Source organism: Anolis sagrei, chromosome 4 (genome assembly GCF_037176765.1).
Source record: "Anolis sagrei isolate rAnoSag1 chromosome 4, rAnoSag1.mat, whole genome shotgun sequence".
NCBI lineage: Eukaryota > Metazoa > Chordata > Lepidosauria > Squamata > Dactyloidae > Anolis > Anolis sagrei.
The window spans coordinates 91,752,607-91,767,294 of record NC_090024.1 but is presented as its reverse complement, the minus strand read 5'-3'; the positions used below and the strand labels follow the sequence as shown (position 1 = coordinate 91,767,294).

The 14,688-nt window shown below is 39.1% G+C and overlaps 1 protein-coding gene across 1 annotated transcript in view; it reads right to left on the bottom strand.

The window, feature by feature from the left end:
- DROSHA (drosha ribonuclease III) overlaps positions 1–14,688 on the bottom strand; it is a 164,123-nt gene that overhangs the window by 55,848 nt on the left and 93,587 nt on the right. The window contains exon 22 of the mRNA XM_060774694.2: positions 5,059–5,161. Within this exon, the coding sequence (XP_060630677.2) occupies positions 5,059–5,161 (103 nt within the window). The remainder of the gene's footprint in view (positions 1–5,058; positions 5,162–14,688) is intronic.

The following is a 14,688-nucleotide window of genomic DNA, read 5'->3' as shown; positions in this document are numbered from 1 at the left end:
GCTGCTACAAAATATTGCTTGATTCTCCTATGTCATCTAGATTTGGTTTCTTCAATGCACTTTTATCTGGCTTTATGGCTTTTCAGATTCAACCAGTTTCCAGGCCTGAAGCTATTTTTTAAAATTTGTTTCCTCATTTTGTGATGTTTCTCCTCCCTCCCCCCTCCACTGCCCAACAGTCAATCCTACATAATGGAACTAATATACATTAAAATTACAGGAATGGAGATTTCTTCTGAACATTAGGAAGAACTTCGTGACTGTAAGAGCTGTTCAACAGTGGGAGTCTCTGCTACGGAGTGTAGTGGAAGCTCCTTCCTTGGAAGCTTTTAAACAGAGGGTGGATGGCTATCTTTCAGGGGTGCTTTGATTGTGTTTTTCCTGCATGGCAGGAGGCTGAAATGAACGGCCCATGTGGTCTTAATTCTATTATTCCATGCATCTAAATATTTTCTGTTAGCTTATATGTCTCCATGGTCACAATATTCTTTTCTTGCTTTCTTACTCCTTTCATGTTGCGGAGGAGAGACCCATAGTTCTTGTTATTAAAAGTATTTAAAAAAAGACAAGCATAGATAATAATGCATTTGAAAAAACAGTAGCAACACCAGAAAAGCAATGGAGAAAATATCTAAACAGTATACAGATTCATTTGTATCTTAGAACAAAATGTCATATCCTGTCTCTCCAACTATCCAAAGATAGATCAGAAATCTCTTCCCAATGTTCAGATGTGTCTAAATATGATGTTTTGCGCACGCATGCGCGCACACACACACACATTTAATGATGAACCCAAGAATTTTCCTTGGTGAACAATGAAAAGAGTCTTGAAAAGTATGTTTACTCTTATAGGTAAAAACCAAACTTTGATATTAGCATTCAACATGAATCTGATCAGATGTCTGAACTGAGAGTATCACAAGATATACCCAGGTTCAGAATCATCCAAACTCAATTTGTAGTGATCTTACAGAGTTTTGATTTCTGAACAATTAATTCATTGTAAATAAAGCCCACAATCATTTTGTGTCAATAAGACAAACTTTTCAAGATAAAAGAAATTGTAAAGTTTGCAGTCAAAAATGTAAAACCGACATATTTTCTACTGCCATCTAACCTAATCACGAGATATTATGTTTGTCACATTTTTATTGTTTATTTCAATTGGTTTAATTAATTGACATTCATTTTGAATCGTGTGGATAACTGACAAGTAATCTGGATGCCTTATCAATCTAGAATTAATTATATTAATAGTATAATAGTAGTTTTCAGTTCACACATTCACACTTTCAACAGACATATCCAGTACACATATGCTACTAGAATAATTGACTTGCATTTATTTATGAATTCTTACACCTATTCAAAAGTATGTAAAATGAACAAAGCTCAAGGAATTTCAAGAAAAGTATATGGAGCCATAATGACATCTTCTGCATGTAAAGTGAACAAAATTCTTTGCTATTGATATTGATGACCATGAAGTACAGATGTTGCTGAGGTTCAACTACTCTAGGACCAAGTTGTGATATCACAATGCCTCAAAATGATGGGATGTGGAATCTCAGAATAAGGGGCAGATGCTGCATTCCTACTACACAATGTAATCACACATGTCTTATCAGAAATAAGACCAACTATGTTCAAAGGGACATTGTTGTTGTGTGTCTCCCAGTCCTTTCTGACCTATGATGTCCCTAAGGCCACTTCAGCATGCTGGCTCTCTCAAAGGGACAAAAAGAACAAGAGGTATAAATTGCAATGCAATCATCCCTCTTTTAGCTGGTATGTCAATGGGATATACTCATAGCTATAAGAGAATTGATTGCATTGCAATTTAGATCTCTTATTCTTTTTTATTGCCAGAGCAGTGATTCCCAAACTCTAGTTCTCCAGATGTTTTGGACATCTACTCCACAAAGTCTCAGCTGCTTTGGCCAATGATCAGAGATTCTGGAAGCTGAAGTCCCAATTACTTAGAAGACCAGAGTTTGGGAAATGCTGCCCTACAGGCACTTCATTCCTTGTCAAGCCCCCAATTTTTATCTTTTATTTCGTGTTCCTTTTTTGGTTACTCTTTAATCCATTCTGACATTTCTGCTGTAGTAGCGGTGGAAGTGGACATTTCTTCCCCTCTTTGCTGCCTATGGTTACCTGAGGTAGCCCAAATACAAAAGAGGAGAGCTTCTTCCTTCCATTGGATTCTGCTGTTTTGCTAACGGAAGTCCAGAGCTGGATTCTTACCAAAACCTCTGAAATGCCATGTCTCTTAACATTAGAACAACCTTTCATTTTTAAATGGATTTTGGACAATACATTCATTACTCTCTGGCCTTTACCCATTAGTTCACTCTCTTCCAATTCCCTTCCTCTTGTGTTCCTTCTCTTTCCCCATTTTTCTTTGGAGATGAGAATGTCAGTCTGCAGACATGGTCTATTTAATTTTGTACAACACTTTGTTTTGAAAGCACTATAAAAACACCACTGTTATTACTGAGAATAAAGGACTGCAAGAAAAGTTCATGGCTAAATGCATAGGGCTGTATCCTAAAAATTCCTACCAGGGATTCTAAAATTTTGATAAGAATTCCAATGACTAGTTTTACCATTTACTGAGCATCATGGACAATGATTTCATACAATATCAGATCTGGAATCAATTACAGATTAATAGTTGCCCAAATAGCAGAGGTTTAATGCAGCTGAAGTACCAAAGGATTGCCTTGCTGGATGAGATCAAGGGTTATATAGTCAATATTCTTACTAGGTTTAGATTATCTTTTTTCCTTCCCCATCTTCAGAATTGTATTCATGACTTTTCCCATTTATAGCTAAACAAATCAGAATTCAGAGAGAGGATCTGGTCATAGAGTATGAATAAAGGAATGAAGGTAAATAATTAGTTGCAAACCCCATTCCATCTATACTGCTGCAGTTCGAAGTTAGCGTCAAACTGCAGCAGTTAAGACAAAAAAGTCCCACAAAGCCATGTGAAAGAAAGCCCTTAATGCACATCAATATTCTGTGGTTTGTGAAATCACCATCCAGGCCTCAAACTGGTACCAGGATCTTCTACGTAATCATCAGCACAGAAAAACTATTTTCAATAACAGTTTGACAATGCATTAAATGGTCAGTGTAGTGGTGGCAATAGGGGTGTCATCCTCCCATCATATTTAAGAGCCAGACGTAAGCAAATAATGCTGAAGGATAGATCACTCTAAGTAATTAGGACTGTTTTAGAGTTTTGAAAAATTATGGTTTTAGAGTACAAGTCTGATATTCCTCAGTTAGCATGGCTACTCATGTCAGTTTGACGTTGGAAGCTGTCATCTAAACATAACTTGATGTGGGCTGTTTATGTTAGTCTGGAGGAAAGGCCAAGAAATAATGGACTCAAATCCATTTGATGCTTGAAGATGTTTTTTTATGGTTAAATGTAAGATAAAACCACAATTTAATTGGCTGGGAATACTGAATTATCATTCAGAAAGAAAAAAAGGGAGAATTGTATAATACTCATAATCATAATCATCATCTTTAATCCAGGGAGAGGGGTGAACTCCCGCTGTTAGGCCCAGCTTCTGCCAACCGAGCAGTTCAAAAACATGCAAATGTGAGTAGATGAATAGGTACTGCCTTGGCAGGAAGGTAACAGCACTTCATGCAATCATTCTAGCCACATGACCTAGGAGGCATCCACGGACAATGCCAGCTGTCCATGGAAATGAGCACCCCCCCCCCCCCGAGTCAGACACAACTAGACTTAACATCAGGAGAAACCTTTACCTTTATTTATATGCTGCCCCCTCTCCACAAGGACTTGGGCAGCTCACAATAGAATCAAGACACAATGCATACATAAGCAAAAACCAAGAAGGCAAGACATAATACATAACGAATAACCATAAACATAAGTTTAAAATACAATGCCACAATAAATAAATACATAGGTTTAAAATCGTACTGGGTTTAAAAACATATTGCACTGCAGAGGCAAAACCAGTTAAAAACCAATAGGTATTAACAAGGCTAAAAGATCACCATCATAATGAAAGTCAACCGTTTTTGAAAACCAGCTTCCACATCCAGGTCTTTCCTAAAGTTAGCTAGAGAGGGTTCCTATCTGATTTCTTATGGAGAGCATTCCAAAGCCAGGGGGACACCACCAAAAAGGCCCTTTCTCTTGTTCCCACCAGCCGGGGTTGTGAAGGTAGTGGGACTGTGAGAAGCCCTCCCCCCGCCCTTAGGACCTTAAGGCCCAAGTTGGCTCATAGAGGAAGATGCGGTCATGCAAATAGGTTGGACGCGAACCGTAAACAATATATGATAACTGCTTCCAAAACAGTATATGCTCAAAAATAGAAGGAACCAATTATCCCAATGCAAGAAGAACAGCTAATAAAGATCTGTGAATTACCCAAGATGGATAAATTGACTACAATGATTAAAGAGTAATCTTTAACTAACTTAAAGAAAGACTGGGGTCTGTTCATCACCTTTTCTCAACAACGATAGTTCAGTACTGATCAAGTTCTACCTAACCCTCTTCTTTTAGTAAGATCTCCAGCACTTTATTCACAGCCTCCGCCCAATAGCCTGCATTTGCACTAGCCCTTGTTGTGCCCTGTTAGCCCCAAATCTGCACATGCCCACTTTTCCCAGATATTGGTTGGTTGTTGCTTGGTTTATGTTTTATGTTTTATATTTATTGCTTTTACTGTTTTATTTAGCTGTTTTCTGTATGTTTTTAACCATGGACTTTGTAGTCTTGTTTATATTGAGCTTGGTCGTCATGTAAGCTGCCCTGAGTCCCTTTGGAGAGATGGAGGCAGAATATAAGAATAAAATTGTTGCTGTTGTTTTATTGTTATTATTATTATTGGTCAATTAGCAACTGTAGGATTCAATAAAGCAACCTGAAAAAAGCACATAGTCAACATCATATTGTCCTATAGAGGTGTATTCTCTGAGCTGAAGCACATATCTATAAAATGAATGTGGAGAAAAACCAATATTAATACAACAACATCCACAGCACAGCTGTCTTACCTATCAATGCTTCAAAGCAGTTGGCCATTGCGTGGCGAAGATCTGATTCTCGGCAAAGATCAGGCCCATGAGCATAAAGCATAAACCGATCCAATTCCAGCTTCTATAAAACACCAAGACAGTTTTGTAAAACGAAGGCTGCCTCACATAAAAGGCCCTCTACATTATGGAAAAATACTAACTTTACTACTAAGAACCTCTACTTATCCGGGCAGCTATCAACCTCTTCCACACTGAAGGTCAAACTGGAAAAAGCTGAAGAGCAGCAGCCAATTGATCTATTTACTTGCACATAATTATTATAATTTGCATGACATTTTGATGAATGTAGTGGGCGCTAAAGTACAGTTGATATTAATCCCACAGTACTCAAATGCTGAAAATGTTATTCTCGAGGGGTCAGATTAAACGTCTTTAAAATATCTAAGACATGGGATACAAAAATCATCCGTTGAAATATAATCCATATCAAGTATATTTTAAACTTGCCCTTTTCAATCCTGTAATGCTAATCCTCTCTGTGTGTGGAAAATTAGGATTTCATTGGCCTCAAAGTCCAGCTTGCCTTCATACACTCTTACAACCCATGCTTTGAATGCAACATATAAAGAGTGATTCTATATGTGTGTGTGTCTAACATTTGTAGGTTTCATCTTCAAGACTGCTCACAGATATTCCAATTTTGATAAGTAAAGACCGAGCAGACTAAACCTAGAGAAATATATTTGAATAACAACATGCCAATAAGGGGAAGGTAAAATGTGAGCTGAAGTGACCTTGGTTTGTCAACTGGTATTGGCCATGTATATTGGCAAAGAATGTTAGAACACTATGTCGAACTTAACATTTTCTCTCATTTCTTAGAACGGAGGCCAAGCATCTATCCCCGGTTTTTGTTTTTTTCCTGTTTTTCTCTTATGGACCATTTGAACAGGCAAGTGTAATACTTGACAAGAGACTAGCTAAATGTCTGTCGACTGTAGGTCAAGACACACTTTCAGGATACACATACATACAGGGAATGAGAGCGAGAAGATTGACAGAGGACAGATAAAGAAAAAGAGGAAGAGGGAGAGGGTTGCTTCTACCAATTACACATTTTGGCCATAAAAAGCATGTTCATTCAACTGTTTTCAAGTTCAATCTGACATTCCTTTTTAAGCTGTTAAATTTGCATTGATAGAATAAATTACTAATGCAATTTAGATCAGAATCATATAATAAGAGAGTTAGAAGAGACTACATGGGCTGTCTAATCCAAACCCCAGCCATGCAGGAAAAGCACAATCAAAGCACCCCCTACAGATGGCCATGTAGCCACTGTTTAAAAGCTTCAAAGGAAGGAGCTTCCACAACACTCTGAGGCAGAGAGTTCCACTGCTGAAAAGCTCTTAAAGTCAGGAAGTTCTTCCTAATGTTCAGGTGGAATCTCCTTTCCTGCAATTTGACCCATTGCTCTGAGTCTGAGTCTCCAGGGCAGGAGAAAACAAGTCTGCTCCATCTTTTCTTATGACATTCTTTCACATATTTAAACATGGCGATCATGTCTCCTCTCAGCCTTCCCTTCTACAGGCTAAACATCATTTGCTCTTTAAGCCACTTCTCATACAGCATGGTCTCCAGACCTGTGAACACTTTAGTTGCCCTCCTCTAGGCACTTTCCAGATTGTCAATATCTCTCTTAAATTATGAGGCCCAGAATTGGACACAGTATTCCAGGTGGTATCTGGCCAAAGCAGAATAGAGAGGCACCATGACTGCCCTTGATCTAGACAGGGGCCCTCAAACTGAGGTCCGAGGGCCGGATACGACCCTCCAAGGTCATTTACCTGGCCCTCACTCAGGGTCAACCTAAATCTGAAATGACTTGAAAGCACACAACAACAACAATCCTATCTCATATCAGCCAAAAGCAGGCCCACACTTCCCATTGAAATACTAATAAGTTTATATTTGTTAAAATTGTTCTTCATTTTAATTATTGTACTGTTTTAAAGTGGGTTTTTTTGCACTACAAATAAGATATGTGCAGTGTGCATAGGAATTCATTCATATATTTTTTTCCAAATTATAAACTGGCCCTCCGAACAGTTTGAGGGACTGTGACCTGGCCCTCTGTTTAAAAAGTTTGAGGACCCTTGATCTAGACTCTTTACTCCTTTTGATGCAGGCCAAAATCCTATTGGCTTTTTAAGCAAATGGATCACACTGTTGCCTCATGTTCAACTTGTTGTCCACTAAGACTCCAAGATTTCTTTCACATGCACTGTTGTTGGGATATACTATACTGTGCATTTCATTTTTTCTGCCTAAGTGTAGTATTGTACATTTGCCCTTGTTGACATTTATTTTGCTAGTCTCTAATCCATTGAGGTCATTTTGAATTCCGATTCTGTCTTCTAGAGTATTAGTTACCCATTTCAATTTGGTGTCATCTGCAAACTTGATAAGCAAATCATTAATAAAGATGATGAATAGCGTCAGGCTCAGGACCAAACCCTGTGGCACTCCACTAGTCACTTCTTTCTAGGATGAAGAGGAACTATTGGAGAGCACCCTTTGGGTCTGGTTGCTTATCCAATTACAAATCCACCTAACAGTAGTATTGTTTAGCCCACATTTTATTAGTTTGTTTGAAAGGTCATGGCGACCTTGTCAAAGGCCTTACTGAAATCAAGGTGTGCTACATCCACAGTATTCCTGGCATCTACCAAGCTTATAAAACTATCAAAAAAGAGGGAAGATTAGTCTGGCATGACTTATTTTTGAGGAATCCATGTTGACTTTTAGTAATTACAGCATTCCTTTAAGTGATTAAAGACTGTCTCCTTAATGACCTGACCCAGAATCTTTCTTGAGATTGATGTCAGGCTGAGTGGATGGTAATTGTTTGGGTTCTCTTTTCTTTCCCTTATTGAAGATTGGGACAACATTTGCCCACTTCTAGTCTGCTGAGACTTCTTCTGTTCTTCAAGAATTCCAAAAGATTATTGCTAGTGGTTCTGAAATGCCCTTTGTTAGTTCCTTCAATACTCTTGGATGTAGTTCATCTGACCCTGGAGACTTACATTCATTTAGAGTAGCCAGGTATTCCTGGACTACTTCTTTACCTATTTTGGGTTGCATTTCCCTTATCACCCCATCTGCTCCATCTTGCTCAGGTTGAACATGAATCTCTTTTTGGGAGATGACTGAGAAAAAAGGTGTTGAGCAGTTTTGCCTTTCCCCTATCCTGTTAATATTTCACCATCTTTTCCATGCAGAGGCTTTACTGTTTTCTTGTTCTTCCTTTTTCTACTGACATGATCAAAGAACCCCCTTTTGTTGTTTTTCATATAGCTGGCAAACTTGAGCTCATTTTGCAGTTTAGCTTTTCAAACCTTTTCTCTACATGTGTTGGTTGGTTATTTGTTTGAATTCCTCTTGGGTGATTTCCCCCTTTTCCATTTCTTGTATATGTTCCTTTTAAAGCTTAGCTCAGTTCAAAATTCTTTGGGCATCCATTCCAGTTTCTTAGACCTTCTTATTTTTTTCCTCCTTGTTGGCACTGTTTGCATTTGTGCATTCCGTATTTCACTTTTAAGAAACTCTAATCCATGTTTAACTCCCTTTTGTTTAGCACTCCTTTTTTAAAAGAAAAAATATTAAAGGATTTTTTTACTACATACAATATATAAAGATATTAGGGTAGACATGGGGGGTGTCAAAGAAAGGAAATTGGGAAGGGATAAGGAAATGAGGTTGGAAAGAAGGAGAGTGGGAAAAGAGGGAGAGGTAGGGGGTAGGTAAGGTGATCTATTGACTTCCATTCTTTTTACTTTCGTTTATATCTTCCTTCTTTATATAGTAAATTCTTAACAACTCTATTGTCTCACTTTCCCCTTTTCTATCAATGTCTATTTTACAGCTCATTTATCTATCTTCCATTTTGTACTTTAGATATTCTTCAAAACTCTCATTCCTATCCACAGGATCACACTCACTATTTCCCTAATTTTTTTGAAGTGAGATATCCTAAAAGCTATAACGTATGTTTGACTTCTCTTATTTTCTTCTGCATCACAAACTCCAGGAGTGCATGATCACTCCCACCTAAATATCCCACCATGTCTACTTCATTTACCAGGTCATGAGTATTGGTTAGGATCAGATCTAGAATAGCTGGTCCCCTTGATCCCCTTTAGTGAAAAGAAAGAGGAGGCTCATCTCTGAGAAAAGTTTGTAGAAAAAGAATGCATGCTACTAGATTAGCACAGGCATAAAGTTAAATATGTGCAAAACCCTTTACAATAAGGGTGGACAAGGGGTGGCCTGCAGTTTATAAATTATGTAGTCTTTTCTTGTTTGGACCCCCAAAAGCACAACTCTGTTTGCAAATTGGAAACTGTTGGTTGTTCTAACATACCTTGCTGTTCCTAGAACTTAGTATGGTTTGCTACCAGCATCATACCACTATAGGTTCTATTGGTGATACTTTGAGAAGTATACTGGGTGTGAATCCTACTTTTAGAGCAATGAGGAAATCTGCTTTGTACTACTGACTATTTTCTTTGAAATACAGATATTTTGGAACCATGGACACTCTAGGAAAGAAGTAAAATGATTCAAGAGAAAGGAAAGGTCAGGATCTCACCAAATTGCAAAACCTGAGAATACACATACATGCAACATTCTGGGAGCTGCAGTGTAAAACAGTAACTCTTCTGGCTAACTCCTGATTTGCAAATACTTGTTCATAGTCAGGCACATATTTCTCAGAAGCAGGGAAAAGGGAGAAAACTGATATGTAGGGGGTAAGCAGGGAGTAAATTTAGTTAAAGAATGTATATTTGTTTTGCCCAAGAATAAGAAGTAGAAGGAAACGGAAGGATAAGAAAAATGGGAAAATAAGCAAAATTTAAACACCAGCCTACTGCTTCCATAAATAGGTCCTAATGATTTTATTTTCCTCCACACAAACAACACACAGCAAATTCAAATGTATGCCTTGAAGTGCAGGAGAGAAAGACTGGTATAGATAACGCCACAGCTCCACCTAGCTTCTCCTTTGCTTCCAAACGTAGGCAATTCACATCAGATTATTTGCTAATCGCCTTCAAGCTTCAAATCAGAGGCATTATGTAATGCGTGCTAGTTCCGGTGTACATAATGCATTCCAAAGTTATTAAACTTTCCCCTTCCATATATTCATTCTATTTCAGAAAAGCAGTGAAGACTTTTTGAAGTCGAGAAGGAAGATAAGTGAGGCAGAGCTTTGTATTTTTTCACAGTATGCATCTTACTGGATTACTCCTCGGAAAAAGTTCACTCTGCATCATCTGTAGGTTTCTATTGACCAAATCTCACAGCTATTTCCTCTTTCATTCCCAAGGAATAATGAGCCAAATAAGAGGACCAAGGCATTAAAGAGAGTTATTTTCTTCAAAAACCGTCAAACCCATTTCCATTTGAAAACCAACACTGATTTGTCAATAGGATGTTTGTTGAATGCCTACACACTGCACACCTTAAGCAGAAAAACAACAACCACTTATTAAGTTCTAGCGCAGCTGGATATGGAGATACCTGAAAGAATATGCATTAGGCTGAATTTAAACTTCCCAAACATTAAATTTGGCTTTTTGTGTGTGTTATCTTTCCTTTTAATCGGGGCTAGGGTAGGTTTATAGAGACTACTTTTTAATTCACATATCTTACTGATAAACATTTTATAGTATCTGGTAAATATGCACCTACACACACATATATATACACATATTTGATTTTTTACACTCGGAAGTAAAATTTTAGTTGTCTAATGGCTTGAAGGCACACAATAACAACCTCCAAACAAGAAAGGCAATGCCCTCATCTTCCCTCTCCCATTTAGTTATTCCCTTGCAGATTGTAAAAACAATAACAGGTATAGAGAGACTCCTATACTTTCGACCCCCAAAAGGAAGAAGAGTCTTTCCCTTTCCCCAAAGACCAAAATAAGCACGCAAGGCTTCAAAGAGAGTTCACCCAGCTTTTTCATCTTTTTGCCATGCCTCAATTTCCAGCTCCCCTGCTGCCACCACATGCAATCCTAGCACCTCCTATCCTTTGGTTGTGGCCTCCAACTGTCTCCCCTGAGTAAAATCAGTGTCTTCTTTCACCCGAGAGTTCTTAGGAGAATATACAACATTTGTAGAAAAGGAAAACTGACTGGCGTCAAAGAGAGTTGAAGGTTGGGCTGAATGTGGCATCAGTAGCAGATCTAAAACAAACTGGTAGGAAAAGACTGCCAGTAGTACATCCAACCCTCTTTCCCCCAACAAGGGCCAGGCTGGTAGCACAACTGCTTAATCAGCTGCAATAAATCACTGCCGACCAAAAGGTGACAAGTTCGAAGCCTGAGTCGGGGTTGAGCGCCCGACCATTAAAAGCTGTTAAAAAAATAGCTGTTTAAAAAAGTGTAAAAGCTGGGTTGCAGTTAAACATAAAAAAACCCCCAAGAATATGGCAACCAGATTCATTGATAACTGGCAAAAAGAGGGAGAAAACTTGGAGTCAGTGACAGACTTTGTATTTCTAGGTGCAACTATTACTGCAGACACAGACTGCAGCCAGGAAATCAGAAGACATTTACTTCTTGCGAGGAGAGCAATGACCAATCTCGATAAAATAGTGAAGCGTAGAGATCTACATAGTTAAAGCAATGGTATTCCTCATAGTACCTATGGCTGTGAGAGTTGGACCATAAGGAAAGCTGAGTGATAAAAGCTTTTGAACTGTGGAGTTTGAGGAAAATTCTGAGAGTGCCTTGGACCGCAAGGAGATCAAACCAGTCCATACTCTAGGAAATAAAGCCCAACTGCTCACTGGAGAGAAGGATATTAGAGGCAAAGATGAAGTACTTTGGTCACATGAGAAGACAGCAAAGCTTGGAGATGATGATGATGCTGGGGAAAATAGAAGGAAAAAGGAAGAGAGGCTGACCAAGGTCAAGATGGATGGATGGTATCCTTGAAGTGCCTGGCTTGATCTTGAAGGAGCTGGGTGTGGTGACGGCTGACAGGGAGCTCTGGTCCATGAGGTCACAAAGAGTCGGAAGCGACTGAACGAATAAACAACAACACTCCAAAGCTCTAAAAATTGATATCAAGGTAGGCTAAAATGTTCCATATGGTCCTAGCCTGAAAGAAAAATTCCTTTTTTATCCAGGAAAGCCACCTCAGCCAGATTATACTTGAACAGGACTGTTGTTCCTTTCTTTTCACTCTTCTTTCTGTGACATGTTCACATTGTGTGCATATTCTAATTGCCTTTGTGCTTCTTTTATTTGAAAGTTTGTTTGTTTGTTTGTTTGTTTACAGTATTTATATTCCACCCTTCTCACCCCACAGGGGACTCAGGGCGGATCGCAATGCACATATACATGGCAAACATTCAATGTCATAGACACACAACATATATAGACAGACACACAGAGGCTATTTAACTTTCCAGCTTCATGAGGGTATGCTTTGAATTCCAGCGTCTGTCACTTCACCGGACTTGTGACACTAATGGAGTACTTCCTCATTCTTTTGCATGCTGCTGGAGAGTTTTATGGCTTCGTGAATTAGTTAAATTAGCCTCCTCGCATAAGCGGTACCTAAATTTCCTACTTGACTGATGCAACTGTCTTTCAGGCTGCAAATGTCGACAGCAAGCTAGACAAATGTTCGGAAGCTTATTCCAACCCAGGCTGGCTTCAAACTCACTCAGTAGTGATTTTAATGCAGCTAACTCCCAACCAGCTGCGCCACAACCTGTATTAGCTCCCTTTTTAATCAGAAAGAGAGCATATAGATAAATCAAACAAACAAACAAATAAAATGTATAGTGGGAAGAGATAAAGCCACCTCCTCCCACTTTTGCCACTCATGATGTGCTTTTAAAAGTTCAGAATGAATGATGGGATAAACCGAAGCTTCATTTCAATACTACCTTTGAGGTCTGTGAGTCATTTTATATTACCATATCAAATAAAAAAACATGCTGGAGGCATGTGGTGACATGGTTACTTCCCACACCATCATTAACTGATGGTTTTGGCATGGAAATAACAAGGTTAATTATTATACATATGCTACTTAGTTCCTGTTTGTTCCTTTGCAGTGTCCTCCCACAGAACAAAGATAGGAAATGAATTTGGACAGAGAATGGAAACGTTACCTTTTCAGGCCACAATTCTAATCATGCCCACATAGCCTATGATTATAAGAAAGGATTGCAAGGGAGCCTGAAAAGATTGTTCCCCACATTCTTTTCTTATACATTCAGAAAAAAGAGCTCCTCTCCCCTGCCAGCAATGCAAAAGAGATGAGAATAACCCACAACTGCAAGCAACGCTGTAAGGGGTGCCAGCTTGGGCTATAAAAGTGAATCCTAAATTCTAGGGGAGTATGAAACACTACTGCCCTGAGAGCTTTCTGTAGTGAATCGGGGGGTATAAATCTGAAGACGAAGCAGAAATACAGATGGCCAGGTGGCAAGAAAACACATGCTTGCTTTATATTAACTGCATGGAAAGCATCCAGAGAATGATGGCCCCGGCCTGAAAGTTTGCTCTGCTTCATTGGGAAGAAAAGCGACACGCGGGCAGAAGGTGTAGCGCGATAATTAGAAGGGAGGGAGAGGGATTTTGAAGACCCAAGAAATACAGGGGGAAATCAATGAGCTATGCATCTTCGGGAGTGTAAGTGGCACTGGTTAAAAGAAAGTAAATTGAAAGATCAATCGTAAGCCCTCTGGGCAGTAAGCAAGCCACTTCTGTGTTTTCAGCAGCATCTAGCACACCGGTAAATCTTTCGGTAGTTTAAATATGAGGCAGGCGCTGCTGTGTGGTTATGTTTGGAAGTAAAGCTAGTGGGAGCAATTAGAAAACATGCAAAACTACAGGTTACAGGCAGAACGTCAGGATTCTAAGTGCTTCTGCTCCCAATTTGCTTAGATAGTAACTCTTTCTATTTCCTTGAATACAATGATGGAAAGCCCCCAACTATTAGGACTAGCTTTCTAGGGGATCAAAGATATGTCTGGTAAAAGCTCTGGTACTTCTACTGCTTTTCAGATCCTGGTTTGAGCTGTGACAAGTGATGTGTGCATGGATATCTATACCAGAGCTTGGAAGAGGGTGGTTTTTTGGACTATAACTTGTAGAATACACCAGCTAGAACAGCGTTTCTCAATCCCTGGGAGGTGTCGCAAGGGGGTGTCAGAAGGGTCACCAAAGACCATCAGGAAACACAGTATTTTCTGTTGGTCGTGGGGATTCTGTGTGGGAAGTTGACCCAATTCTGTCATTGGTGGAGTTCAGAATGCTCTTTGATTGTAGGTGAACTATAAATCCCAGCAACTACAACTCCCAAATGTCAAGGTCTAATTTCCCCCAAACTCCACCAGAGTTCACTTTTGGGCATATTGAGGATTCGTGCCAAGTTTGATCCAGATCCATCATTGTTTGAGTGCTCTCTGATGTAGGTGAACTACAACTCCAAAACTCAAGGTCAGTGACCACCAAACCCTTCCAGTATTTTCTGTTGGTCATGGGAGTTCTGTGTGCCAAATTTGGTTCAATTCCATCATTGGTGGAGTTCAGCATGCTCTTTGATTATAGGTGAA